Source organism: Nuphar pumila, chromosome 2 (assembly GCF_984573655.1).
Source record: "Nuphar pumila chromosome 2, dmNupPumi1.hap1.1, whole genome shotgun sequence".
Taxonomy (NCBI): domain Eukaryota; kingdom Viridiplantae; phylum Streptophyta; class Magnoliopsida; order Nymphaeales; family Nymphaeaceae; genus Nuphar; species Nuphar pumila.
This window is the reverse complement of record NC_143250.1, coordinates 14224778-14252280: the sequence shown is the minus strand read 5'-3', so window position 1 is coordinate 14252280 and position 27503 is coordinate 14224778. Positions and strand designations below refer to the sequence as shown.

At 38.1% G+C, this 27503-nt stretch overlaps 1 protein-coding gene across 3 annotated transcripts in view; it reads left to right on the top strand.

Moving 5' to 3' along the window:
• The window catches only part of LOC149844825 (membralin-like protein At1g60995), a 71933-nt gene extending 45491 nt beyond the window's left edge, over positions 1-26442 (top strand). For 2 of the 3 annotated variants that reach the window (XM_089995301.1, XM_089995303.1), the window contains 6 exons: positions 23204-23320; positions 23680-23765; positions 23841-23947; positions 24010-24101; positions 24420-24496; positions 25727-26442. In XM_089995301.1, coding sequence (XP_089851427.1) covers positions 23204-23320; positions 23680-23765; positions 23841-23947; positions 24010-24101; positions 24420-24496; positions 25727-26209 — 962 coding nt within the window. In that variant the 3' untranslated portion in view covers positions 26210-26442. The remainder of the gene's footprint in view (positions 1-23203; positions 23321-23679; positions 23766-23840; positions 23948-24009; positions 24102-24419; positions 24497-25726) is intronic. The other variant, XM_089995304.1, reaches the window with a different exon arrangement.
• The last annotated feature ends 1061 nt before the right edge of the window (positions 26443-27503 follow it).

The following is a 27503-nucleotide window of genomic DNA, read 5'->3' as shown; positions in this document are numbered from 1 at the left end:
TCTCCAACCTCTACTCAAAGGAGCTTTATCAACCAGAGCTACGGTCTATTCTGTTGGCATCTCTGACCCCGATAAGACTTTGGCTTCTTAACTCCGGTGCCTCATTTCATATGATACCAAATAGTGATATCTTATCCGAATATCGTAACTCAAGCGGTTCAAATATTTTTACTGTTGTTGGGACATCCCTTGAGATAAAGGGAATAGGAAATTTCGAAAATATTTCAAAAGATTTTTCTATTCCAAAAATTAGATATATTCTCAAGTCAAACCTAAATCTTTTGTCTGTTTTTCAATTATTTGATAATGGGTACAATGTTTCTTTCTCTTCTATTGGATGTCGAGTGCAGGATCGCTAGTCAGGGAAGCTGGTTGGGGAAGGCCATAGGGAAGGAGACTTATACTATATGGATTTTTTGGAAATACCCAAAAATACCTTTTGTTATAATATTCAGAAATAGATTTGGATTTATAGCATAAAAGGCTTGGCTATCCTAATATATTCAAAATCCAACACTTTTCAAATATGGAAAAATTTGTAATTTTGAAAATTTTACATGCAAAGATTGGATTCTTGGCAAGATAAAAAGATTGCCATTTCAAGAAAGAACTTTTGTCTCTACACGACTGCTTGTGTTAGTGCATTCAGATGTTTGGGGCCCATCGCCTATTGTATCTAAGGGTGAGTTTGTGTATTATGTAATCTTTGTTGATGATTTTACTAGACACACGTGGATTTATTTTCTCAAACATAAATCTGAAATTTTTTCACACTTTCAAATATTTCATAAATTGGTCAAAAATCTATGTTACATGGGTGCAGGTGCGACACGGGTGCGGCACAATTTTAAAATTTTTGGAGACGGGGACTCGGCAAAAAAAAAAATATATATATATATATATATATATATATATATATATAAAATTTTATTTTATTTTTAAAATGCCACAGGTGTCTGTGCAGTCACAGACTGTGACTGTGACTGTGCACAGGCACAACAGTGTGCACTGTGCACAGTCACAGACTGTGCACAGTGCACACTGCAAAGACTGTGCACAGTCACAGACTGTGCACAGTCTGTGACTGTGCACACTGCAAAGACTGCACAGTCACAGTGCCTTTTTTATATATATTTTTTTAAATAAAAAATATAAAAAAATTAGTTTTTTAGGGACATTTTTGGACTCGGTCAAAGTTGACCGAGTCCAAAATGTGGACGGACTCGGCCTGGACTCGTTGACCGAGTCCGGCTCGGCGTTGACCGAGTCCGGGCCGAGTCCGAAGCCGCACCCGTGTCGGGGCGTGTCGACTCGGGTGCGGCACCTCCTTAGCCAAGTCCGTGTGACATAGTCAAAAATAAATTTCAAAAGGATATTTCTATCTTTCGCACCGATTCTGGGGGAGAATTTTTATCGAAAGATTTTAAAGATTATCTCGAATCAAATGGTATTATATATAAAAAATCTTGTCCCTACGCTCCACAAAAGAATTACTTGGCTGAAAGAAAACATAGACACATTACATAAACCACAAGAACATTGCATATCTCAAATGAAGTATGTAAAGAATTTTGGGCCGAAGCCACTTTGACTGCAGTTTATCTTATGAACAGAATGCCATCTGTTATCTTGAAAAATATATCACCTATAGATTTTTTTTTAACGTACTCCTGATTATTATAGACTTTCCCCTCGTGCTATTCCTTGCGCCTTTTTGGGATATGCAAATAATCAAAAAGGCTATAGATGCTTTGATTTTAAAAATAAGAAATTATATGTTTCAAAAAATGTGTCTTTCTTAAAAAAAGATTTTTTTTTGGATTTTAAAATCCTAAGGAAATAACTGAGTATTCTTTTCTTTTGGACCTAATTCCAAAGATTAATGATTGTGATGTTGATCTTGATGAAGATCAGGATATCAGAAATGATATGGTGACTGAAGAAGAATCTCGTGACAATGAGATAAGTGAAGAATAATCTTAAAATCAGAACTGTATTCAATATTCCAGGCATAATAGTTCTGAACATCCATGTCCCTTGAAAAATATACTAATGAAAAACATGTAGAAACACAAACTAGAAGATCATCGAGAGTATCAAAACCCTCTAGAAAATTTGTGTCATTTGAGTCCTTTTCACCTAAGTATCAAGCTTACGTTGCATTGATACATTCCTATATAAAACCCTCAAATTATGCTGAAGCAAAAAAACATTCTGAATGGGTAGAAGCCATGAGGGTAAAATTAAATACTTTGGAAAAGGCGAATACTTGATCTATCCAAGATATTCTCTTAAGAAAGAAAACCATAGGTTGTCGATGGGTTTATAAGATAAAAACCAAGAGTGATGAAACCCTTGAAATGTACAAAGCTAGGTTAGTTGCCAAGGAATACTCTCAAGAGTATGAAATAGATTATGACAAAACTTTTGCACATGTTGCTAGGATGGCCACAGTTAGAACTGTAGTAGCCCTTTTCTTTGTAAAGAAATGACTTGTATACTAAATGGATGTTAAGACTGCATTTCTTAATGGTAAATTAGTTGAAGAAGTCTATATGGAGGCATCACTTGGTATAGTTATCCCTAAGGGAAAGACTCTTTATTTATACAAGGCTCTATATGACCTTAAACAAGCTCTAAAGGTTTGGTATGACAGGTTTAGTCAAGTTATACTTGATGTTGGATTTCAATTTTATTTAACTGATACAACCTTTTTTGTTAAAATTTCTGATGGTATTATTCTTCTTCTTCTTTATGTGGACGATATGATCATTATAGGAGACAACAAACAGGGAGTTGAAAACATTAAAAGACTTCTCAAAACACATTTTAAAATGATTGATTTAGAGTTTTTAAAGTATTTTCTTGGTATAGAAGTTGCTTATTCTTCTATAAGTTATTTGCTGACTCCATCTAAATTTATGTTGAATATTGTTGCCAGATCTGGTATCTCGGATAATAAGAAGTTTGATACTCCCAAAGTTGTAAATATCAAAATGAAAATTGATGATGGGGAGCCACTTGAAAATCCACCACCATATAAACAACTTGTCAAGGCATTGTCATATCTTTCAATTACAAAACCTGACATTGCGCATGCAGTTCACACAACAAGTTAGTTTCAATATGCTCGCAAGTTAGTTTCAATATGCTCTCATCACTGAACTTTTCTTGTTTGCTTCTTCATCATTAGATTTAATTGCTTATACTGATGCTGTTTGGGGAGGTGATCTCAATAACCGACACTCAACAACTGATTTTTGTGTGTTTTTAGGTGACACATTAATTTCATGGAGATGTAAGAAACAATAGGTCTCTCTTTTTTCAACTGAAGCAGAATACCGAGTCATGAATACAATCACTATGGAAGTGGTTTAGCTAAGAAGATTGCTGGCTGACATGGAAGTCCATATTCAAGGAGCATAAAAAATGTGTTGTGACAACAAAAGTTTCATCTACATCGCCAGCTACCGGACCTTTCATGAACGTACCAAGCATATTGAGATGGACTGTCACTATGTTCGAAAGGAGTATCTACATGGCACGATTGATCTTCCATATGTTACTTCCGAATATCAGTTGGCGGATTTTTTCACCAAACCTCTCGTTGCTCCTAGATTTCACTTTCTTTTAGACGAACTTTCGGTTATTCAACTGCAAGTTTGAAGGGATTGTTAAAAATATATATAATGTATATATATTTTGTACATATATATATATATATGTATATGTAAATATATATATACATATATATACATATGTAACTAGATTACTAACTTGATTAGTTTAGTTTTTTTTATTTTTTACCTTTTGGTTCAATTCCAACTAGTCAACTAATTGAGGTCCTTCCCAATGTGCATATAAAAGGGTGGATCCCCCTCATTCATGTATTGCTTCTTGCATATTTCAGTCAATAAAATAATATTTTTTAAGGTTGTTTCAGGCACCTTTGGTGGATCTTGTGTGCCCATTTGTGACTTTTTGTGTGTTCTTTTGGTGCTTTGGTGGAACTCTCTTGAGTGTCTACTTTTGACGATTTGGTAAACATCTTCGGAGGAACTTGTTTTCTTTCAGCATATTGAATATGGGTTGTTACCTTGGTCTTGATTGGAGATGCCTTTATGCTTGATTTGTTATCATATTTTAGTTATAGATTCTAGCCCTGCATTAGTTCCATGCCAACTTTCCTGTCTGTGCAGTCATGAAATATGAATCATTGTTAATATTTTCTTAATGAAGCGGTAAAGTTTCTCCTCATAAGAGTCCGGTTGCAAGCAAGGTTGCCATAAAGGGAAAGGGAAACGGAAACGGGAAATGTCTTGGGAAACAAAAATGTGGAATGGTGTTTTTCAAGTGCATTTGAAACGGGAAATGGGAAACAAATCGGGAAACGTCTGAGAAACACATGGGAAACGTTTAAGAAAAAGTAATATAATAAATTAGTAAAATAAAAAAAATGAAAAACATGTGTATCCCATGAAAGGGAAAGAAACGCTACTGAAACATTGTGTTTCCCATTTCGGAGATGTGTTTCCCTACCTCTTATAGTGTTTCCAGTAACCCTGGTTTCAAGTTCAAATTTCACTTCATTTTCTTGAGAAGCATCTCTTGATTATTAGGATCCTATGGAAATGCCACTTCTAGAAAAAAGGTCAGATCCCTACTTCATTTCCTTAATCAAGTCCGTCCCTCTCATCCACCTATTTTTATTTCTGTGAAAAGCCTATCCATATAACTTTCTTTTTTAAAATGTCTGCACATTGAGAACCGAACACTTGCATATTGAATATGGATTGTTACCTTGGTCTTGATTGGAGATGTCTTTATGCTTGATTTGTTATCATTTTTTATTAATAGATTCTAGCCTTGCATTAGTTCCTTGATTCAGCTGAGGTTGCTGCTAAATTTGAAGGTCTCTCTCTCTCTCATGCACACTTGCATATGAATATGGATTGTTACCTTGGTCTTGATTGGAGATGCCTTTATGCTTGTTTTGTTTTCACATTTTAGTTATAGATTCTACACCTGCATTAGTTCCATGCCAACTTTCCTATCTGTGCAGTCATGAAATATGAGCCATTGTTAATATTTTCTTAATGAAGTGGTAAAGTTTCTTCTCATAAGAATTTGGTTGCAAGCAAGGTTGCCATAAAGGGAAAGGGAAACGGGAAACGTCTTGGGAAATGGAAATGGGAAATGGGATTTTTCAAGCGCTTGTGAAACAGGAAATGGAAAACGAATCGGGAAACATCTGGGAAACGCATGAGAAACGTTTAAGAAAAAGTAATATAATAAATTAGTGAAATAAGAAAATGAAAAACATGCATATCCCACGAAAGGGAAACGTTTGGGAAACGCAGAAACACGTTTCCCATAGTGTGGGAAACTCATTTCCCATGATTTTTTTGGTATTTCCCAAACGTTTCTGAAAATTTGTATTTCCCATTTCTGAGGTACATTTCCCTACCTTTTATAGCGCCTCTTGATTATTAGGATCGTATGGAAATGTCACTTCTAGAAAAAGTAAGATCCCTACTTCATTTCCTTCTTTAATCAACTCCGTCCCGGTCTGCCCCTCTCATCCGCTTATTTTTATTTCTGTGAAAAGCCTATCCATATAAATTTCTTTTTTAAAATGTCTACACATTGAGAAAGGAACTTTCTAACTAAACAAATGATAAAGTGTCTTATAGTATCTGAAGTTTAGTTTCATTTATAAGATTCAGAAAATTAAGTCTTTCATTTGGCCATCTAAGAATTACCTAGAATGTCAGAATAATCTGAAAACAGATAGCAATCATGTTCTAGTTTCCAACAAACTTGTGCTCGTTCAGAATAACAACAGGGGCACTTTAGTCATGTTACCAGTGCTTAAACCCAATATCATTGTAAGCATTACTAAATAAGAAACATTTTGATGATTATTTACACATACACAAACAAAAAAGAAAGAAGAAAATCTCAGGAGAAACTCATTTCATAAATTTGTTGGGGATCTATATAATCTTCTTTTGTACCAAGGCATCCTAGAAGAAAATAGAAATACCGTGATCTGCGCAACTATATAAACTCACATAGAGAGTAAATGCTGTATCTTGCAAGTATGAGTTTGCGACCGAAGTTCAGGTTGGTGACTCTGTTCTGCCGTACTACAACTGATGCAACTACATGAGCTCACACAAAGAGAGTAGACGATTGCATGTTTGGAAAAATGAAAGCAATTTCTTTTCCCCAACGGACTTTCATTTCTAATCGTCCTTTTGAATTAGTGCATTTCTAATCATTATGTTATTTTTGTTGACGAGTTTATTAGATATACATGAATTTACTTTTTAAATGTTAAATCCGATGTGTTCTCTTTCTTTAAGGAATTCTATATAATGAATAAAAATCAATTTCTTAGTAACATATCTATCCTTAGGTCCGATTCGAAAGGTGAATATATGTCAAATGATTTTCAAAATTATTTGAAACAGCACAACATTTGTCATCAAAAGTTTTGCCTTAGAACTCCCCAACAAAATAGATTAGCGGAAAGTAAGCATAGACATATAATAGAAACTGCTAGGACTCTTCTCATTTCTAGGAACATTCCAAAAAAATTTTGGACCGAAGTCGTGCTAACTTCAACCTATTTAATAAATAAAATACCTTCATCTTCTTTGCAAAATGTCTCCCCATTTGACAAACTTTTCAAAATGTCTCTTGATTTTAAAAGATTGAGAATCTTTGGGTGTAAGTGTTTTTGTACTTATAAAAATGATAAACTATCTCCCAAATCTATTGAGTGTGTTTTCTTGGGATATGGGAAAAATTAAAAAAGGTATTGCTGTTTTGACCCAAAGAACAACAAACTTTATGTTTCTAAAGATGTTACTTTCTTAGAAAATGAAAGCGGATTTGATAATAAAGAAACTAAATAAGAAATTGACTATACATTTCTATTTGATCTATTACCAATACTTGATGAATCTACCCAACTTGACTCTAATGATGTCTTTGATCTTTGCTTGAATGATGCTTGTAGTAATGAACATCCGGTTGTTGATGAAATATGTCATCAAAATGAAAGACCAATTGAAAATATGCATGTTTATACTCGGCGTTGACAAAGTGATCAACCATGTGCTCTTGACAAGTTCACTCAAAATATGCCCTTAGAAGAATCTCAACTTGGGAGATCTAATCGAGTCTCTAATGCTCTAAATAGATTTGTATCTTGTGATTCCCCCCCCCCCCCCCCCCCCCAACTTTAGAGCTTGTTTAGTAACTCTTCACTCTTATTATGAACCATCTCATTATAAAGATGCCAAAAAATATCCTCATTGGATTGAAAAACTAGAGCTTGATGCCCATAAGAAATGTCAATACTTGGAAAATAGTTGATTTTCCTTCAGGCAAGACACTTATAGGATGTAGGTGGGTGTTTAAAGTAAAGACCAAAAGTGACGGATCCCTAGAAAGGTATAAAGCAAGGTTGATTGCCAAAGGGTATGCTCAAGAATATGGAGTAGATTATGAAGAAACCTTTTCTCCCGTCGCTATGATAACTCATGTCCATACCTTAATAGTCATTGCCTCTTTACTCTTATTATGAACCATCTCATTATAAAGATGCCAAAAAATATCCTCATTGGATTGAAAAAATAGAGCTTGATGCCCATAGGAAACGCCAACACTTGGGAAATAGTTGATCTTTCTCTAGGCAAGACACCTATAGGATGGAGGTGGGTGTTTAAAGTGAAGACCAAAAGCGACGGATCCCTATAAAGGTATAAAGCAAAGTTGATTGTCAAAGGGTATGCTCAAGAATATGGAGTAGATTATGAAGAAACCTTTGCTCCCGTCGCTAGGATGACTAGTGTCCGTACCTTAATAGCAATTGCCTCTATAAAAAAATGGCCAATTTATCAACTAGATGTTAAAAATGCCTTATTAAATAAATAACTTTGTGAGAAAGTTTACATGGATCCTCTGTCGAGAGTGAAAATTAATGGTAAAACTCTAAAATTAAAAAAGGTCTTGTATGGTCATAAACTAGCACCTAAGGCTTGATATGATAAATTTAGTCATGTTTTAATTAATTTGGTATTTATTTCTTGTTATACTAACACTGCTCTTTTTGTCAAGAAATCAAGTACTAATATTGTGATACTTCTACTATATGTTAATGACATGATCATTACAGGAAATGACAAAGGAGTTAGTGAAATTAAATTTGTTTTAAAGAAAAATTTTGATATGTCTGACTTGGGATTTTTGAGATATTTTTTAGGAATTGAGGTTGCCTACTAACCTAGAGGTTGTCACAGGGATTCAACCAACCAAGTGCCACACTCGCATCGATGCGACGCGACTCGAGTGCGGCACCCTGTATGGTCAAGTCGACCCTAGGTGCAGTCAACGCATCCAGGGTCATAAATGTCCAACCCTGGACCCAAAAAAAATATGATGAAATGGGCTATGCGGGGAATTAAGGCAAAAAATTAACTATTTTTTTATTTCATTAGTGTTACTGTTAACTGTTAAAAATTATATATATATACCCTCTCGCACCCCCACACCCAAGTTTTTTTAAGTGCCGCATCGCCGCACTCGCACCCGCACCTATGTGACATAGCCTAGAGGATATATCCTCTCCCAAATGTAATTGACTGTTGATATATGTTCCAAGTCAGAAATTTCTGATGAAAAAGTGGAGACCCAAAAGTCATAAATGCTAAATTAATACTTTATGATGACATACTGCTTTAAGATTCTACTTCTTATCGCCAATTGATTGGATCTCTCACCTACCTTTCTATCACCCGACCTGATATTACTAATGTTGTTCATGCAACAAGTCAGTTTCAGCATGCTCTGACCATAGTATACATGGGCACAATTATGAGGATTGTTCGCTATATTAAAATTATGATCTCAAAGGGGATTTTCTTATCCTCCTCCTCTTCATTAGATTTAACTGCTTACACTGATACTGACTAAGGTGGTAATCCAAATGATATAATATCAACTACTGGTTTTTGTGTTTTCTTAGGGTATTCCTTAATTTCTTGAAGGTGCAAGAAACAACAGAAGGTCTCGTTGTCTTCAACTGAAACAAAATATCGAGTCATAACTATGACAACAATGAAACTTATATGGCTACAACCTCTTCTCCAGGACATGAGAGTTTCCATCGCAAATTCTTCGAAGATGTGTTGTGACAACAAAAGTGTAATTTAAATTGCAAGTAACACCACCTTCCATGAAAGAACAAAACATATTGAGATGGATTGCAATTACGTATATGATGAGTATTTGATAAGAACTATTGAATTACTGTACGTCGCATCAGAGTACCAGCTTGCCGATTTTTTCATCAAAGCTCTTCCTACACCTCACTTTATTTTTCCCCTTAACAAACTTTCAGTGATCTAAGTGTAAGTTTGATGATGGGTGTTAAAATATATTCATATATATATATATATATAATTCTATATATATTATATATATGTATAGTTTTATAATCAAGGGTATTTCTATTTTTTATCTCTTGTAATTAGCACAGTCCACTAGGGACTGTTTTGTAATTTTTCTTTTTTTATTTCTGTTTTTTTTATTTAAATGACCAAGGGATCTATGGTCATTAAGCTATAGTATCGTTGGGATCTTATCCCAACAACTCTATGGGATCCTCCCCCTTGGTCCATTTGTTGTATAAATAGGGGCTAACAATCCCTTTGAAAGGTATGCTTTTTGAGAGCATTTTATTAATAACACAAATATTATTTTTATGTCTCTTATTCCTCTTTGTGAGGATTGTGTATAGACCATAGTTGACTCTTTGTATCTTGCCCACTAGTGGCTTTGTATTTGTGTAGTTGTGCACTCTTTATCCCCCTTTGTGACATCTCTCTTGTGCACTTAAGATTTCATTGCATAATTAGTGCAAACTTCTGAATGAACATTCTCATGAGGGGTCATATGAAAGGAAGCACCCGAGTCAAGAATCTACATACCTGGAGGAGATGACGATGATGCAATGGCGGCACCCGAAAGTAGAAAATGATTTGAGTAGTTGATGTAGTGCCGCCGATATTTGACTTAGAGTGTCTTTGATATCTCTTCCATTTTAATTAGATTCTTCTTTATTGGGTGTGGTTTCTTCAACGAAAGCGACTTTGCCTTAAGTTCCTTATGCTTTGGGAAAACTAGTTTAATATGTCCCAATTCATTATAAAAACAACAAATAGCACCCTTCCTATATCCACTATTATAGTAATTTTGTCTTACAAAGTGAGGGGCCTATAAGCCCTTATATTTAAATTGGGCCTAGTAATTGTCAAAACATCTTCGCTTTTAGTAGTTATGCCAAGCCGTGTTTCTTCTTGGCATAGCTCGTCAAGAGCATCTTCAAGAGGCATGGCCTTAGTCCTATGAAGAAGAAAGGATCTCACTTGTTCAAATTTCGGTCTTAGATCATGAAGGAATTGAAAGGAAAGTTCTTTCTCAATTTGCTCTCTTCTTAATTCAATATCTTTATGAGCCATTCATTTTGGCTCAAGAAGTGCTAATTTGTCCTAAAGAGGAGACACGCCACTAAAATAATCAGAGACATTCATGTCCTCTTGTTTCATGGTTCTAATCTTGTCTTGACCAAAATATTGTCTAGTAAGATCTTTTTGGGTATACATACCTTTAAGAAAGGCTTCATTGACTCTTCTGAACTTAGCAATGGTGGCATATATTTTTATGTCAACATTGTTCATGAACCATGGATTGCTTTCCCAATTTTCTACCTTAAATTGATGTTCATTGGTAGCCTTAGTGCGATTCTCTCCTTTAAGGGTTTTTTCAACACCTTCTTTGACTTTGGTGAGCTTCAAAGAAGGTTTGTGTAACGCCCCGAAATTTAACCCAAATTTTAAGGAATTTTTTTTTTCAAGCGGAAACAACTAATAATTCTCGGGTTAAGCATTTCAGAACGATACAGGAAGGTAAAAGCAAACCACACCATTTATTTTCACTTCAATAATAATAAAATCCAACATCAGAGTTTTTACATTTAGTCTCAAAACCAAAATCTCAATCTGAAAGTAAGCAGAACCGCCAGGGAACAAATGGATCAAGTCTCGGTCAGCGTCTCATCCCGCATCGCTCATAGAACTACTCTTCTCCTGAAAATAATAGAAATTATAGAAATTAGACTACCACGTCTAAGTAGGAAAACTGTAATTATTCTTGCAAGTAGATCATGTGTCAAGTGTGATGTGGGTGTTGTGTTGGAATTTCAGTCTAAACATAAACACATAGGGAATTCGATGCAATAACAATAATAGACATATATCTGAATAGAAAGGTAGATTATGTAACAGTTTATACTTAAGCACAAAAAGCATTTTACTCAACTACAACAATTAAACAAGGTATTAAGAAATTAAAGCAGAACTTACACTAACATGAATAACATCTATATAGCATCCATAATATGAATTCAATTAACTAATATATGCACAGTTTAGGATGTTGTTTTATCATAAGCACCGAATATACAGCATGATAAAAAAGTAAACAGTTGTCTCTTTAATGACTCCAACACAGTGATACCTAACTGTTCTAATTAATGTTTATCTTTTCTTATCCTGCGGGTACACACGGGCCAAGGCAACCATCACAGAAGAGAATGTCCGGGGGTATATTATTCAGGGTTGTTTTATTAACCCGAACATTCTAACTGTGACTGAAATCTCAAGGGAGCGGCCAGTGACCGAGAGAAACTCCCAAAGGCCAAAACCAAACCAGGATGCATCCCTAATTTCTGCAGAAGAACATAGAACTACCGCCTAGGACCCATTTGGTAGTCCGGGTCCCCCGACTCTGAGGACTGGGACCAACGAGTCGCTTTACGCTCGAAACCAAACACATGTCCCCAGAGTTTTGTACCACTTACCCTCTCCAAGGTAAGCCCGAATCTGAGTGGGTTAATCTTTTCTTTTAATTATTTTCCCGAAGTAGGGGGCATTTCCCCAACTTCCTTCTACTATCATAGCAGTAAAATTTCCAACCTTAGTCATTGTACCAAGGTGTATAGAACAGTCCCAATGCTTTATCATATGGATTGCATAACCCACCCAAAGTGCTCCGGTGCCTTTAAACCAGTCACGCACAAAAGTTATTATTTAATTTATTTGCCAATATACTTGAACCAGATCACGTACCTACATTAGGTACTTAACCAGTATCGCCCATTGGGCAAGGTGTTCCAAACGACACTAGTTATAGTTCATCCAATCCATTTTGTGTTATGTTCCAATATAATGGTATAGTCCCTTCTAGATAATTGAGCATGGTACATATACACAACAGCTAATGAAGTACTGTTGATACAACTCACACAGCCTAACTAGGGCCTATCAATTCTGAACCCAACATGTGCAAGAATTAAGTCTTAACATTTTCCTCAACAGGTGCAGAAAGTTTTAGTATAATTAAGGACACAATCTAGCCACAATGGTTGGACCTGTCAGCGGATTACCCATTATGTAACATCCGTTAGGAATATGAAAAGAAACGATTGTCGTTGTACACAATCATAAAGCCAAGTTAATTTAAAAAGGTAAGACCCGATTATGCCATGCAATCCAAGTATGAAACCATGACTAACATATACATCAAAACTTTTCAGGAACTATGGACACTGTTAAAATTTCCAATTTTCATCAATGATGCTCAGTTCAATGTATAAAGCAATCCTGGTGTCAACTAGTGAAGATAGCAGTTATCTAAAGCTTAACCTTGACAGATTTTAATTTCAGGCATGGAGGGTCAACATAGACAGTCATAGTATGCATAGCAGAGACAATTCAGCAAAAGAAAATCACAACTATAACCATTAACACCCTGATAAACAGATGGATTTCTGAGCCCCTAAATCAGAGAAATTACTGGAGCTACAACGCTAAAAAAAAAACAGATTCCTTATAATGATTTCAATTCAATAAGAATTTAAAAACCGAACCTTCAGGAAATCATCTAAATGGCCTAACTTATGAACGTGCATGTCTAGCAATCTGAAGAATAGATGCAACTTAACAAAAGAAACATATCTAACAGAGCACATCGTCTAATCCCCCATTTTGTCTGAGAATAATGAGTTTTTTAAAAACAATCAAGGCAGTGAATTCCATGTAAGCACGAGCCCAGTGCATATACCCCTATCAGACAATTCAAACACCTTTTTTTTTTTTTTTTATAGACATCCGACCCCTCCCCATGCTCGGATTTTGTAACTGCCGAAACTACCAACCCACAGATTTGGGGTTTCCGGCAACTGGTAACCCAAGAGGACTCTAGGTCGATCGAGTTAGGGTTTCCTCAGCAACCCACCCCAACATGACCGAGCACAGTAAAAAAAAAAAAAATTCAGAAATCCTACAAAAACCAAAAACACCCCTCATACAAATATTCCGAAACCCCCAAATCGTGGATTTGGGGTTTTCGGTTTGGGGTTGACAGGCGACCCCAAATTGGGGATTCCCCCCCCCCCCCCCACAAGTTGATTGATTTGGGTTTTAGGACAACCCACACCCCACCAACCCATGATTGACCTGAAAAAAAATTACAGACCCTACCATTTTCCGGCGAAGGAGTTGTGGCAGCCACGCAAGGAGGTCAGTCGGCGTCACCCGGCAAAGCTTCGAGCAGCAGTCCTAAAACTCAGAGGGCGATCCGAAAATTAGAGAGATAGAGAGAGGGAGAGAATGGGATAGCTAGAGAGAGAGAAGGAAGGGATTCGGGGGTCCCTTTTTTTTGTAGGAGAGTGGCCACCCGAAAAGGAAGGAGCTCCTCCTCCCGGCGGCTGCGGTGTGTTTTCCTTCCCCTCGCTCCCGCTCTCAGCGTGTTAGGGTTCAAAAGAACCCTAACGTGAGATTTATCGGGGAAGAGGGTTTCTCCCTCATAGCTTTATCGGGCAACCCATATCGGGTTGCCCCCCCCTTTTTCGTTTTACAAAGTGTGGGCCGGGTCCGAGTCCGAACTGCGACCCGCACCCGGGATCCAACATGTTGGATTCGGGTCTCATTAAAGATGTGGACCCATAGTTGGGTCCAAACCTCAACTAATGATATATATATATATATATTATCTATTTTTCTCATTTACGTATATATATATGGATATTTAATAGGTTTATATATATATATATATATATATATATAAGTGGTATTTACTTAAGTATGGGTTCTGGATCCGGAACTTGGATCCGTGCCCAAATCAGCCTGTATTCCGCATACAACATTAAAAATTTTAATGGAAAAATTTCGGTTATTACATCCTTTCCTCCTAAAAAGAATTTCGTCCTCGAAATTTTACCTGTAGGTGCTTACTCGAACAACTTGGGGTATTTTTCTCGCATATTAGCCTCCGGTTCCCACGTGCTTTCATCAATGCCATGGTGTTGCCATCTCACCTTGACGAGAGGAATTGTCTTTGATCTCAAGACTCGCTCGCTTTGTTCCAATATCTCCACTGATTTTTCTTCCATTGTTAGGTCTTCTCTTATATCTACGTCCTCATATTGGATGACATGTGACGGATCTTGAAGATATTTTCTTAACATAGATACATGGAATATGTTATGTATCTGAGCATACTGAGGAGGTAGGGCTATACGATAGGCCGTTTCTCCAATCCGTTCCAAAATCTCAAAAGGTCCGACATATCTGGGACTCAATTTTCCTTTCTTACCAAAACGAAACACACTTTTGGTGGGTGATACCTTTACAAAGACTCGATCCCCCACATCAAAAGTGAGCTCCCTGCGCCTTTGATCTGCATAACTCTTTTGTCGACTCTGGGTTGTGAGCATTCTATCTCTTATCATTTTGATCTGTTGGGTATAATGTTGTAACACGATTGGTGATTCTACCGACCGTTCACCAATTTCATCCCAATACACAGGTGATATACATGGTCTTCCATACAGAGCTTCGAAAGGAGCCATGCCGATACTCGCATGGTAACTGTTATTGTAAGCATATTCGGCTAAAATAACATGCTTGTCCCACTCCCCCTTCCAATCCAGCATACATGCTCGCAGCATATCTTATAGTGTCTGGATAGTCCTCTCTGATTGTCCGTCAGTCTGGGGATGAAAAGCAGTACTCAGCTTCAGTTTTGTACCTAAGGCCTGTTGCAACTGACCCCAAAACCGAGAAGTAAATCGAGGATCTCGATCTGAGATAATAGAAACTGGTACTCCATGCAGTCGAACAACCTCTCTGATGTATAAGTCTGCTAAACTCTCGAGGGATTGATTTATTCGTATGGGTAGAAAGTGAGCCGATTTGGTTAGTCGATCCACTATTACCCATATAGCGTCATGTTGTTTCCGTGTTTTGGGCAAACCCACCACGAAGTCCATGGTGATTTCTTCCCATTTCCACTGTGGAATCTCCATTTGCTGCATCATTCCACAGGTTTTTGATGTTCTACCTTGACTTGCTGACAAGTCAAACACTTCGAGACATAACTTGCGACCTCACGCTTCATTCCATTCCACCAATACCCTCGTTGTAAATCTTTAAACATTTTTGTGCCCCCCGGGTGTATGGTGTACTTGGACCTATGTGCTTCTCCCAATAGTTCTTCTTTCAACTTGGGGTCACTAGGGACCCAAAGTCGCTTTTTCATCCAGATACTGCCATCTTCTTTGAGTGAGAAGTGTGAATTTTCTTGTTGGGCTAGTGACTTCAGTTTCTAATACTGGGGATCCTCTTTCTGACCTTCAATAATCTTTGTAAGGATCTCCGGGTGAGCAGACAAATTAGATAATTTGATACTTCCCACGACCTCTGCGAACGGTTTCCAATCAATGAATTCCTCCACCAAATTCCACCCTTTTGTCAAAAGACTAGACAAACTGCAACCAGCTTTTCGGCTGAGAGAGTCAGCTACCACATTTGCCTTTCCTGGGTGATAGGAAATGGTAAAATAGTAATCCTTTATAAATTCCAACCATCGTCGTTGTCGCATGTTCAACTCTTTCTGGGAAAACAGGTACTTGAGACTTTTGTGATCAGTAAATACCTCGAATTGTTCCCCATACAGGTAATGTCGCCATATTTTCAAAGCGAACACTACGGCTGTCAATTCGAGATCATGAGTTGGATAGTTTCGCTCATGAATCTTTAATTGGCGAGAGGCGTACGCTATCACCTTACCATTCTGCATTAAAACACATCCTAACCCAGTACCTGATGCGTCTGAGTAGACCACAAAACCACCATGACCTGAAGGTAAAGCCAACACTGGTGCAGTGGTAAGCTTCTTCTTTAAGATTTGAAAACTCTCCTCGCACTTATCCGTCCATTCGAACTTAATTCCTTTCCTTAGAAGTTTGGTCATGGGCATGGCAATTCGTGAAAAGTCCTGAATGAATCTTCTATAATAGCCTGCTAATCCCAGAAAACTCCTGATATCACTGATATTCCTCGGTTGACCCCAATTTAATACAGCTTCAACCTTAGCCGGGTCCACAGCGACTCCATCTTGTGATATGACATGACCAAAGAACATGACCTTCTCGAGCCAGAATTCGCACTTGGAGAATTTGGCGAACAACTGGTGTTCCTTGAGAGTCCCCAATACGATCCTCAAATGTTCACGATGTTGCTCTACGCTTTCAGAGTATATAAGTATATCATCAATAAAAACAATCACAAAAGTATCCAAGTATGCTCTGAATACCCGATTCATCAAATCCATGAATGCGGCGGGAGCATTTGTCAGTCCGAATGGCATAACTACGAACTCGTAGTGACCGTACCGTGTTCTAAAGGCGGTCTTGGGAATATCCTCGTCCTTGATCCGAAGTTGGTGATACCCAGATCTAAGATCGATTTTTGAAAACACCTTAGCCTTTTGCAATTGGTCGAACAAGTCTTCAATGCGAGGTAGGGGATACTTATTTTTGACTGTTGCTTGATTCAACATCCGATAGTCTATACACAACCTCATAGAACCATCTTTCTTCCTTACAAAAAGAACTAGTGCTCCCCATGGTGACACGCTCGGTCTAATGAAACCTTGCTCCATCAACTCCTGGAGTTGTTTCTTCAGCTCCTCCAACTCTACTGGAGCCATACGATAAGGTGCTTTCGAGATTGGTGCCGTCCCAGGCACCAACTCGATATGAAAATCCACCTCACGCTGTGGAGGTAGTCCAGGCAACTCATCCGGAAACACTTCCGGGAATTCACGAACCACTTCAAGTTCTTCTAATGGTGTGACTTTCGACTCGCAGGAGAATACATTTACTAGGAATGCTCGGCACCCCTGTCGCATATACTTCTGGGCCTTTGATACTGATACCATTCGGCCCTTTACTGTAGGTCTCGAGAGCCGAAACTCAACCTTTGGCAATCCTGGTCTGGACAAAACCACTTTCCCTTGGCGACAGAGAACGTTGGCATAATGTTCATATAGCCAATCCATCCCCAAAATGACATCATATTCAGTCATATCGAGCAATATTAGGTCAGCAGGTAAGTTCTGCCCTTCAAGTACAATTATGACATCAGGGATGTAGTTTACACATATCGAATTATATCCTATTGGATTGTATACATATAATTCATGTTTCAGAGATTCAGTATGTGCACCAAGTAATTTTGCAAATTCTACGGATATGAACGAATGTGTAGCACCACAGTCAAATAGAACAAGTGCAGCACAGCCATTGACAAATACAGTACCTTGTACCAGATTTCCTTTCTCCAACTCTTCCGCAGTGGTGGCATATACTCGTCCCGGCACCCTCTTCTGTGCATTTTGCTGTGGCTGAGATGGTTGATGTTGCTGTCCTCCTCCGGCATTACGTTTCTGCATATCTGCCATCTTCTTGTGGCACTGACGGGCATAATGACCCATTTTTCCACAGTAGAGACATGCTCCGGTGTCTCTAGGGCAAGGTTGTCCGTAGTGGGACCGGTTGCACTTCTGGCACACCCGATTTTGTCCTTGTTGCTGCGGAGGACGATTTCCACCATTGTACTTTTGCTTCTTGTAAGGTGACTGGTACTTCTTGCCACTGTGGTGCTGCGGCGGACCGGCTCCCCGTTTCCCCGGTGTGTCCTTTTGACTCTTCCTTGATCTCTTTCATTCAGCATAGTAGCCACTTCAATGGTTTGTGCGAGGGTGGATGGCAGATTTATCATCACTCGTGGTCGCAATCCGTCCTTGAGTCCGCGGACATACCTAGTTGCTCTGGCTTTATCATTCGCGAACAAATTTGGGCAATAACGCTCCAAGGTCCGAAATTTGGTAGTGTATTCCACCAAATTCATATTTCCTTGTGTAAGCTCCAAGAACTCCTGATGCTTCTGATCACGAGCGTACTGGGGGAAATATGTCTCTAGAAATGTCTGCTTGAATTCTTCCCATGGAATAGTATCCTCTCCGACAAAGTGGATGGTTCGGGTTGTGTCCCTAAAATCATCATAAGTATATATCTAAACTTATATAGAAAACAATGCAATTATCAGGCCTAATAAAGTAAGAATGATAAAAATATACTCACAGAGCGATCCCAGGATGTGGCATGACCGTGATCCTTGATTTATTGTTCCCAGGCTCTGATACCATAATTGTAACGCCCCGAAATTTAACCCAAATTTTAAGGAATTTTTTTTTCAAGCGGAAACAACTAATAATTCTCGGGTTAAGCATTTCAGAACGATACAGGAAGGTAAAAGCAAACCACACCATTTATTTCCACTTCAATAATAATAAAATCCAACATCAGAGTTTTCACATTTAGTCTCAAAACCAAAATCTCAATCTGAAAGTAAGCAGAACCGCCAGGGAACAAATGGATCAAGTCTCGGTCAGCGCCTCATCCCGCATCGCTCATAGAACTACTCTTCTCCTGAAAATAATAGAAATTATAGGAATTAGACTACCACGTCTAAGTAGGAAAACTGTAATTATTCTTGCAAGTAGATCATGTGTCAAGTGTGATGTGGGTGTTGTGTTGGAATTTCAGTCTAAACATAAACACATAGGGAATTCGATGCAATAGCAATAATAGACATATATCTGAATAGAAAGGTAGATTATGTAACAGTTTATACTTAAGCACAAAAAGCATTTTACTCAACTACAACAATTAAACAAGATATTAAGAAATTAAAGCAGAACTTACACTAACATGAATAACATCTATATAGCATCCATAATATGAATTCAATTAACTAATATATGCACAGTTTAGGATGTTGTTTTATCATAAGCACCGAATATACAGCATGATGAAAAAGTAAACAGTTGTCTCTTTAATGACTCCAACACAGTGATACCTAACTGTTCTAATTAATGTTTATCTTTTCTTATCCTGCGGGTACACACGGGCCAAGGCAACCATCACAGAAGAGAATGTCCGGGGGTATATTATTCAGGGTTGTTTTATTAACCCGAACATTCTAACTGTGACTGAAATCTCAAGGGAGCGGCCAGTGACCGAGAGAAACTCCCAAAGGCCAAAACCAAACCAGGATGCATCCCTAATTTCTGCAAAAGAACATAGAACTACCGCCTAGGACCCATTTGGTAGTCCGGGTCCCCCGACTCTGAGGACTGGGACCAACGAGTCGCTTTACGCTCGAAACCAAACACATGTCCCCAGAGTTTTGTACCACTTACCCTCTCCAAGGTAAGCCCGAATCTGAGTGGGTTAATCTTTTCTTTTAATTATTTTCCCGAAGTAGGGGGCATTTCCCCAACTTCCTTCTACTATCATAGCAGTAAAATTTCCAACCTTAGTCATTGTACCAAGGTGTATAGAACAGTCCCAATGCTTTATCATATGGATTGCATAACCCACCCAAAGTGCTCTGGTGCCTTTAAACCAGTCACGCACAAAAGTTATTATTTAATTTATTTGCCAATATACTTGAACCAGATCACGTACCTACATTAGGTACTTAACCAGTATCGCCCATTGGGCAAGGTGTTCCAAACGACACTAGTTATAGTTCATCCAATCCATTTTGTGTTATGTTCCAATATAATGGTATAGTCCCTTCTAGATAATTGAGCATGGTACATATACACAACAGCTAATGAAGTACTGTTGATACAACTCACACAGCCTAACTAGGGCCTATCAATTCTGAACCCAACATGTGCAAGAATTAAGTCTTAACATTTTCCTCAACAGGTGCAGAAAGTTTTAGTATAATTAAGGACACAATCTAGCCACAATGGTTGGACCTGTCAGCGGATTACCCATTATGTAACATCCGTTAGGAATATGAAAAGAAACGATTGTCGTTGTACACAATCATAAAGCCAAGTTAATTTAAAAAGGTAAGACCCGATTATGCCATGCAATCCAAGTATGAAACCATGACTAACATATACATCAAAACTTTTCAGGAACTATGGACACTGTTAAAATTTCCAATTTTCATCAATGATGCTCAGTTCAATGTATAAAGCAATCCTGGTGTCAACTAGTGAAGATAGCAGTTATCTAAAGCTTAACCTTGACAGATTTTAATTTCAGGCTTGGAGGGTCAACATAGACAGTAATAGTATGCATAGCAGAGACAATTCAGCAAAAGAAAATCACAACTATAACCATTAACACCCTGATAAACAGATGGATTTCTGAGCCCCTAAATCAGAGAAATTACTGGAGCTACAACGCTAAAAAAAAAACAGATTCCTTATAATGATTTCAATTCAATAAGAATTTAAAAACCGAACCTTCAGGAAATCATCTAAATGGCCTAACTTATGAACGTGCATGTCTAGCAATCTGAAGAATAGATGCAACTTAACAAAAGAAACATATCTAACAGAGCACATCGTCTAATCCCCCATTTTGTCTGAGAATAATGAGTTTTTTAAAAACAATCAAGGCAGTGAATTCCATGTAAGCACGAGCCCAGTGCATATACCCCTATCAGACAATTCAAACACCTTTTTTTTTTTTTTTATAGACATCCGACCCCTCCCCATGCTCGGATTTTGTAACTGCCGAAACTACCAACCCACAGATTTGGGGTTTCTGGCAACTGGTAACCCAAGAGGACTCTAGGTCGATCGAGTTAGGGTTTCCTCAGCAACCCACCCCAACATGACCGAGCACAGTAAAAAAAAAAAAAATTCAGAAATCCTACAAAAACCAAAAACACCCCTCATACAAAAATTCCGAAACCCCCAAATCGTGGATTTGGGGTTTTCGGTTTGGGGTTGACAGGCGACCCCAAATTGGGGATTTCCCCCCCCCCCACAAGTTGATTGATTTGGGTTTTAGGACAACCCACACCCCACCAACCTATGATTGACCTGAAAAAAAATTACAGACCCTACCATTTTCCGGCGAAGGAGTTGTGGCAGCCACGCAAGGAGGTCGGTCGGCGTCACCCGGCAAAGCTTCGAGCAGCAGTCCTAAAACTCAGAGGGCGATCCGAAATTTAGAGAGATAGAGAGAGGGAGAGAATGGGATAGCTAGAGAGAGAGAAGGAAGGGATTCGGGGGTCCCTTTTTTTTGTAGGAGAGTGGCCACCCGAAAAGGAAGGAGCTCCTCCTCCCGGCGGCTGCGGTGTGTTCTCCTTCCCCTCGCTCCCGCTCTCAGCGTGTTAGGGTTCAAAAGAACCCTAACGTGAGATTTATCGGGGAAGAGGGTTTCTCCCTCATAGCTTTATCGGGCAACCCATATCGGGTTGCCCCCCCCCTTTTTCGTTTTACAAAGTGTGGGCCGGGTCCGAGTCCGAACTGCGACCCGCACCCGGGATCCAACATGTTGGATTCGGGTCTCATTAAAGATGTGGACCCATAGTTGGGTCCAAACCTCAACTAATGATATATATATCTATATATATATTATCTATTTTTCTCATTTACGTATATATATATGGATATTTAATAGGTTTATATATATATATAAGTGGTATTTACTTAAGTATGGGTTCTGGATCCGGAACTTGGATCCGTGCCCAAATCAGCCTGTATTCCGCATACAACATTAAAAATTTTAATGGAAAAATTTCGGTTATTACAGTTTGGGAGTAGTACCCATCACAAATCCCCAAAGTTTCTTGCTTTTGAAGTGATTTTTGATTGCCGAAGCCCACATCATGTAGTTGGATCCATTGAGATTGAAGGAGATCTCGACTCTTGATTCATGCTCCATGACGAGCAATAAGAAAACTGGAGAGAGAGAGAGAGAGAGAGAGAGAGAGAGAGAGAGAGAGAACTTATATCACAAACACGATCTTTGATCACCACGAACAAAGCCTCCAAGATCAAGAGAACCCAACTTAGCTCTGACACCATGTAATAAAATATTAAGTGCACAAGAGAGATGCCACAAAGGGGGAATAACAAATACAAAGGCACTAGTAGGAAAGATACAAAGAGCCAACTAAGGGCTATATACAATCCTCACAAAAAGGAACAAGAAACATAAAAATAATGTGTTATTAATAAAATGCTCTAAAATAGCATACCTTTGAAAGAAACTGTTGGCCCCTATTTGTACAACAAATGGACCAAAGGGGAGGATCTCACATAGTCGTTGGGACCTCCTCAATGGTCATATTTATGACCGTTGGGATGAGGTCCCAACAACTCTATGGCTTAATGACCATAGAGCCCTTGGTCATTTAAATAAAGAAAATAGAAAAAAATTACAAAACAGTTCCTCGTTGACTGTTCTAATTATAAGAGATAAAAAGACAGAAATACCCCTGATTACAAAACTATATATATATATATATATTTTAACAGACCATACCTAGTATTGTTCATTCCAACATGAGCTTGTGGCCCGAAGTTCAATTAGGCATCCCAGCCAGCATCTGATTTTATTTTGCTAATCATGGTGAAAACAAGATCAATATAAATAGTTAAATACAGAAATTCCCAAAATTCAAAAGCCAAAATATGCAGAAAATGACTCAACTTAGTCATACCAAAATGTAAAAGTTTAAATCCACAAAAGAAATAAAACCATATATATATATATATATAAATAGTTTTAGCATGCTAACATATCATTTCTCCATGAGATCTCCTTAAGGCATGCTTGACATAGCTCTTTGGACTGCCACTGATTTTTGGACAAATGTTAAGGCTTCTTTTTCTTGATATAATCTTGAGGCTTCTTTTTGTTTCTTGAAAACTTATCTGAACTACCTGAATTCTCTCCCTGCAGATTATCTTGTTGCAAAATGTGGGGTGCTTATTATGTCACTTTTTGTTTTCTTCACAACAACAATGTCAGTATCGTTCACTCTCAGAGAAACACAGTCACGTATGCTAAAGTTTACAGGTATGCTTCTTTTATTAATAAATCTAAGTAGGTTTATGTACACTTCTTGGGGAGAAAGGTTGAAGCTGCCCAAAAAGTTATAAATATAAATGAGCAACAATTGAACATGTACTTAAAACATTTTTTATTCTATTTGTAAGTATCTTTTTCTTTTGTCAAGAGAAACTGTTAACTCTCTCCTTCCCACTGTCATTTCAGTCACTCCAAATATGAGATACTGGAGGCTAGGGCTGTAACTCATTTTATTGACTCCTTTTTCAACAGGATCATTTTTTTTTGTCATTCTATTTTCTAGTTGAGTCATTTCTACTTTTCTGCTGCTGTTACCAACGAAGCTGTGTGGTGATTAAATTTTGCAGTGCAGCTCCAACATCATGCTCGTCACCGACTTCCCACATTCCAACTGATCTTCGTTCATGTCATTGAGTCTCTTGTATTTGTACCGGTGAGCAGATTTCTCTGCAACTTGGTGAAATAAAATTTCCTGAAGTGATTCATTGACTGTTTCTTGGTGATGCAGATCATGATAGGAATCCTGTTTTTCCTCTTCGAATTTTATGATGATCAACTGCTTGCTTTCATGGTCCTAACTCTTGTTTGGTTGTGTGAGTTGTTTACCATGATCAGGTGCCCTCTCTCTCTCTCTCGTATTTTGCATGCTTACACTAAATGTACTTTTTGCTTTGCAGTGTTCGCACACCGATATCCATGCAGTACTTTCCCCGCTTCTTCCTCCTATACTTCTTGGTGTTTCACATCTATTTCTTCTCTTACGCTTATGGTATGAATGTTTCTTTATCAAGTTAGTGAGTTTTCTTTTTGTTAACGTGTCATTGTCCACGTAATATAGATAAATTTGTGACGTACATTGTACAAAACACATATCTTACTTTATTTAAATGTCTACAGAGACAAACAAATAAATAAACTAATGAAGAGAGTAGAAAGAGTTAATTTTGTAGGGATTGACAGAATAACTGTGATCTAAACTACTGTCCTCTTTCAGTTCTTTAAGATCAGAACTTGTTTCTGATTCTTGCACCAAAATGTAACTTATATTGCCATCTTCAAACTCATTTCTCCTTACATCTTCGAGCAGGTTTTTCTTATTTGGCGTTTGCAACAACAACAGCATTTATGCAGCATTTAGTTCTATACTTTTGGAATCACTTTGAGGTAAGTTGTGGATTGGTGGATAGAGCAATTTAAAATGTTACAGTTTTTTTTCTTTGTTGTGAAAATATGGGATAGAATCATTGATCAGTGATGAAACTGTTAAATATGAGATAAGATCATTTATCTATTCTTCCCAACATATGGAGTGATCAGTGATGAAACTGTTAAAATGTTATACTGTGTATTGGAGAACAGATTATCAATCTTTGTCAGCTTCTGATTAAAGAATTGGAGCTCAAAGTCTACTCCTTCAATAGTTTGCAAATTGATTTTTTTCCCTCTGACCAACATTATAATTGAAAATCCAATTGTGAAAGAGCTGAAACTGGACCATGGTGTGTGGAACACAATAAAAGCAGTATCCTAAACATGTCATCTTTTATATTTAATGAAGGATCGTGCAAAGATTCAATCTGTGTTCATGCAGCTGCTTTCTTAATGTACAGTGTTTACTCTCTTTGGAGATGGGATATATTGAAAATAAAACCAGACAATCTTAAAGTGTCCATGTTCATTGGGGTCTTAGGATGATGATACTTTCCATTTACATTTTTATAATCTTTGGGTCCATTAAATTGGGTGTCCATAATTTTCAGTATTGGAAAAAAATGTAGCTCTTAGTTTTCCTGTTTGAGGCAGAGTTACCAAAAGCTTCTTAAATAGGTGGGAAACACGCTTCCTAGAAACTTGCTTCGGAAACTTGATAGAAATCTCGATTCTTCCATGCTTTTCTTATACTTTCCACATGCTTGTTTTATGCTTTCTATATGTTTCTCTTACGCTTCTTTTCGTATTTTCTACGTGCTTCCTCTCACACTTCCCATGTACGTTCTCTAAATTGGTAACCATCATTTTTAAATTTTGATAGAAATTGTTTTTTTATACAAAAATTCATGAAATTTAAGAATAAAGATTTTTATTTTAGTTTTTATTCGCTTTTAGTTCAATTCACTTTCACTTCCTTTTCAATTCTCACTTCACTATCAAATTGATTCTTCCCTTCTCGCTTAGAAATTTTAAAATGCCTAGCTTCCGCTTCCCATATTTTTTCTGCTTTTGCTTCCTAGTCTTGAAACCTTGGTTTGAGGTTTCTACGGTTTTCACGCTATCTGGCACATGGGTTTTGTTATTTATGCTTTTCTGGGGATCATCATTTATTTGCCTGTACATAAGGTGAATCTGAATACCTGATGTATATTGCTCACTAATTTAGCCTGAATCATTTTTTAGGTACCAGCCTTGCAGAGGTTTATGCGGCACAGGATGCAATTGCAACAGCAGGGAGGTGTCCAAATAACGTCATCCACCATTCTCACATCCACCCTTCATATAGCTAGATTGAATACGAGAAACCCAAACCCAGCTAGTGGCCTTGCAACACAGCAAGCAGGAGACATGCAGACTGACACGGCTGCAGGTGCAGAAGTCACACCGCCAGCAGATCCTTCGTCCACAGAAAACCAAGTTGTAGGAAGGCCTCTCTTGCAATCCCTTGGATCCAACGACCAACAAATCGAGAACGTTCCGAACACAAACTCCTTAAACTCAGTTGGTTCACTCCTATTATGGGTTCTGGGTGGTGGCTCATCCGATGGTCTAGTCTCTTTCCTTTCCATGTTCAGGGATATGAGAGACCAAGGCCAGACCTACGCCCAAACTCCACGGGGCCAAGGAAATAACCAACCCCAGAATTCATGGTGGAGAAGATTTTGAAGTCAGATAAGCGACATTTGGGTGTTTCTTCAGTTTGGCTACATGCAGAATTTGGGTTCCTCTAACCATTCTGGAGTTCATGTAAACGAGTGGCAGAATTAGTTCCTGGCTAAATAGTTTGTATAAATGTATTATTTGCCAAAGTGTCACGATTCTATTTGATGTATTAAAGCTATTTTTTTCGAGATGTATAAAATACGTTTCAGGAATGGCTAGTGTATTTTCTTCTTGAAGTTGCCTTTTGTCTATTGTTACAATCAAGAATGCTGGTCATAGTCATGTCATCAAGCAGTTACTGTTTTCATCTCACTTGTGACAGCGGCAGCCATTACAATCCCCATTGCTTACTCTGTTTAGTTTCCCATCACTGATTCCATTCATCTTCTATAGGTCTTCCTTGTTTAGGTAGGTTGCTTTTCTATTATTAACCTCCTCTCCTTTCACAGTGGTGGTTTATTCCTGTCTGGTCTTAGTCATGTTCTTGATGTCTGCTTCTCTATGTCTCTTTTTTCTGCTTCTGCTTCTGGCCATACCTGTGTTGCTTTTATTACGGCTGTTCTCGTCTTTTTTATTCCCTATTAGATTGCTCCTCTCTGCTGCAGCTCTCCTGGGCTTCGTTTTTCACCTATATGGCGTACCTGGTGCTGCTTCTGTCACCTCATTGTTTTTATGCTCGCTTCCATACTAAATCTTGTCAGTACCTTGCCTTTTTTTCCCCACGAGGAATGGAGAAACCACCCTTGGAGTAAGAGACCTGGTTGCACTGGTCAATGCCTGCCAACCTATGGTCGCTTTTTTGGTGGCGTAAAACTGTGGTGCACCCTTCACCCCCAAGGAGCCGCCTTTCTTTGACTATAACCCAAGGGGTTGATACCTCTGGGATTGTAACCTGGACTGCTGTCTAGCGGCCTAGGCCCCATCCCACTGCACCAAGCCCCTCGAGGCTTGTCTACCTTGCCTTGAAACAGTTCTAATTTCTACTGGGATTTTCTTCAGTTTCAGTCTGTCTTGTTCCTTCGTTGGTTTGTCTTTCTGAAATGCATATCGTAAAATCACATCATTGAAACATAAGCAAGTTCCAATAATCATGGTGCACCCACACACATACCTGTCCGGAAAGATGGTTAGAATAAATTTTCGAGAGAGCATCGGGTGCAATATGATTGCACAAAATTGTGCATTAAGCACCCGATCGCCATCCATCAGGTCTTGAGCTCCACATCTGACAGGCCCTGTCCCTAAGATGGAGGGTGATCAGGTGCTTAATGCACAAATATTTGTGCAATCATGTTGC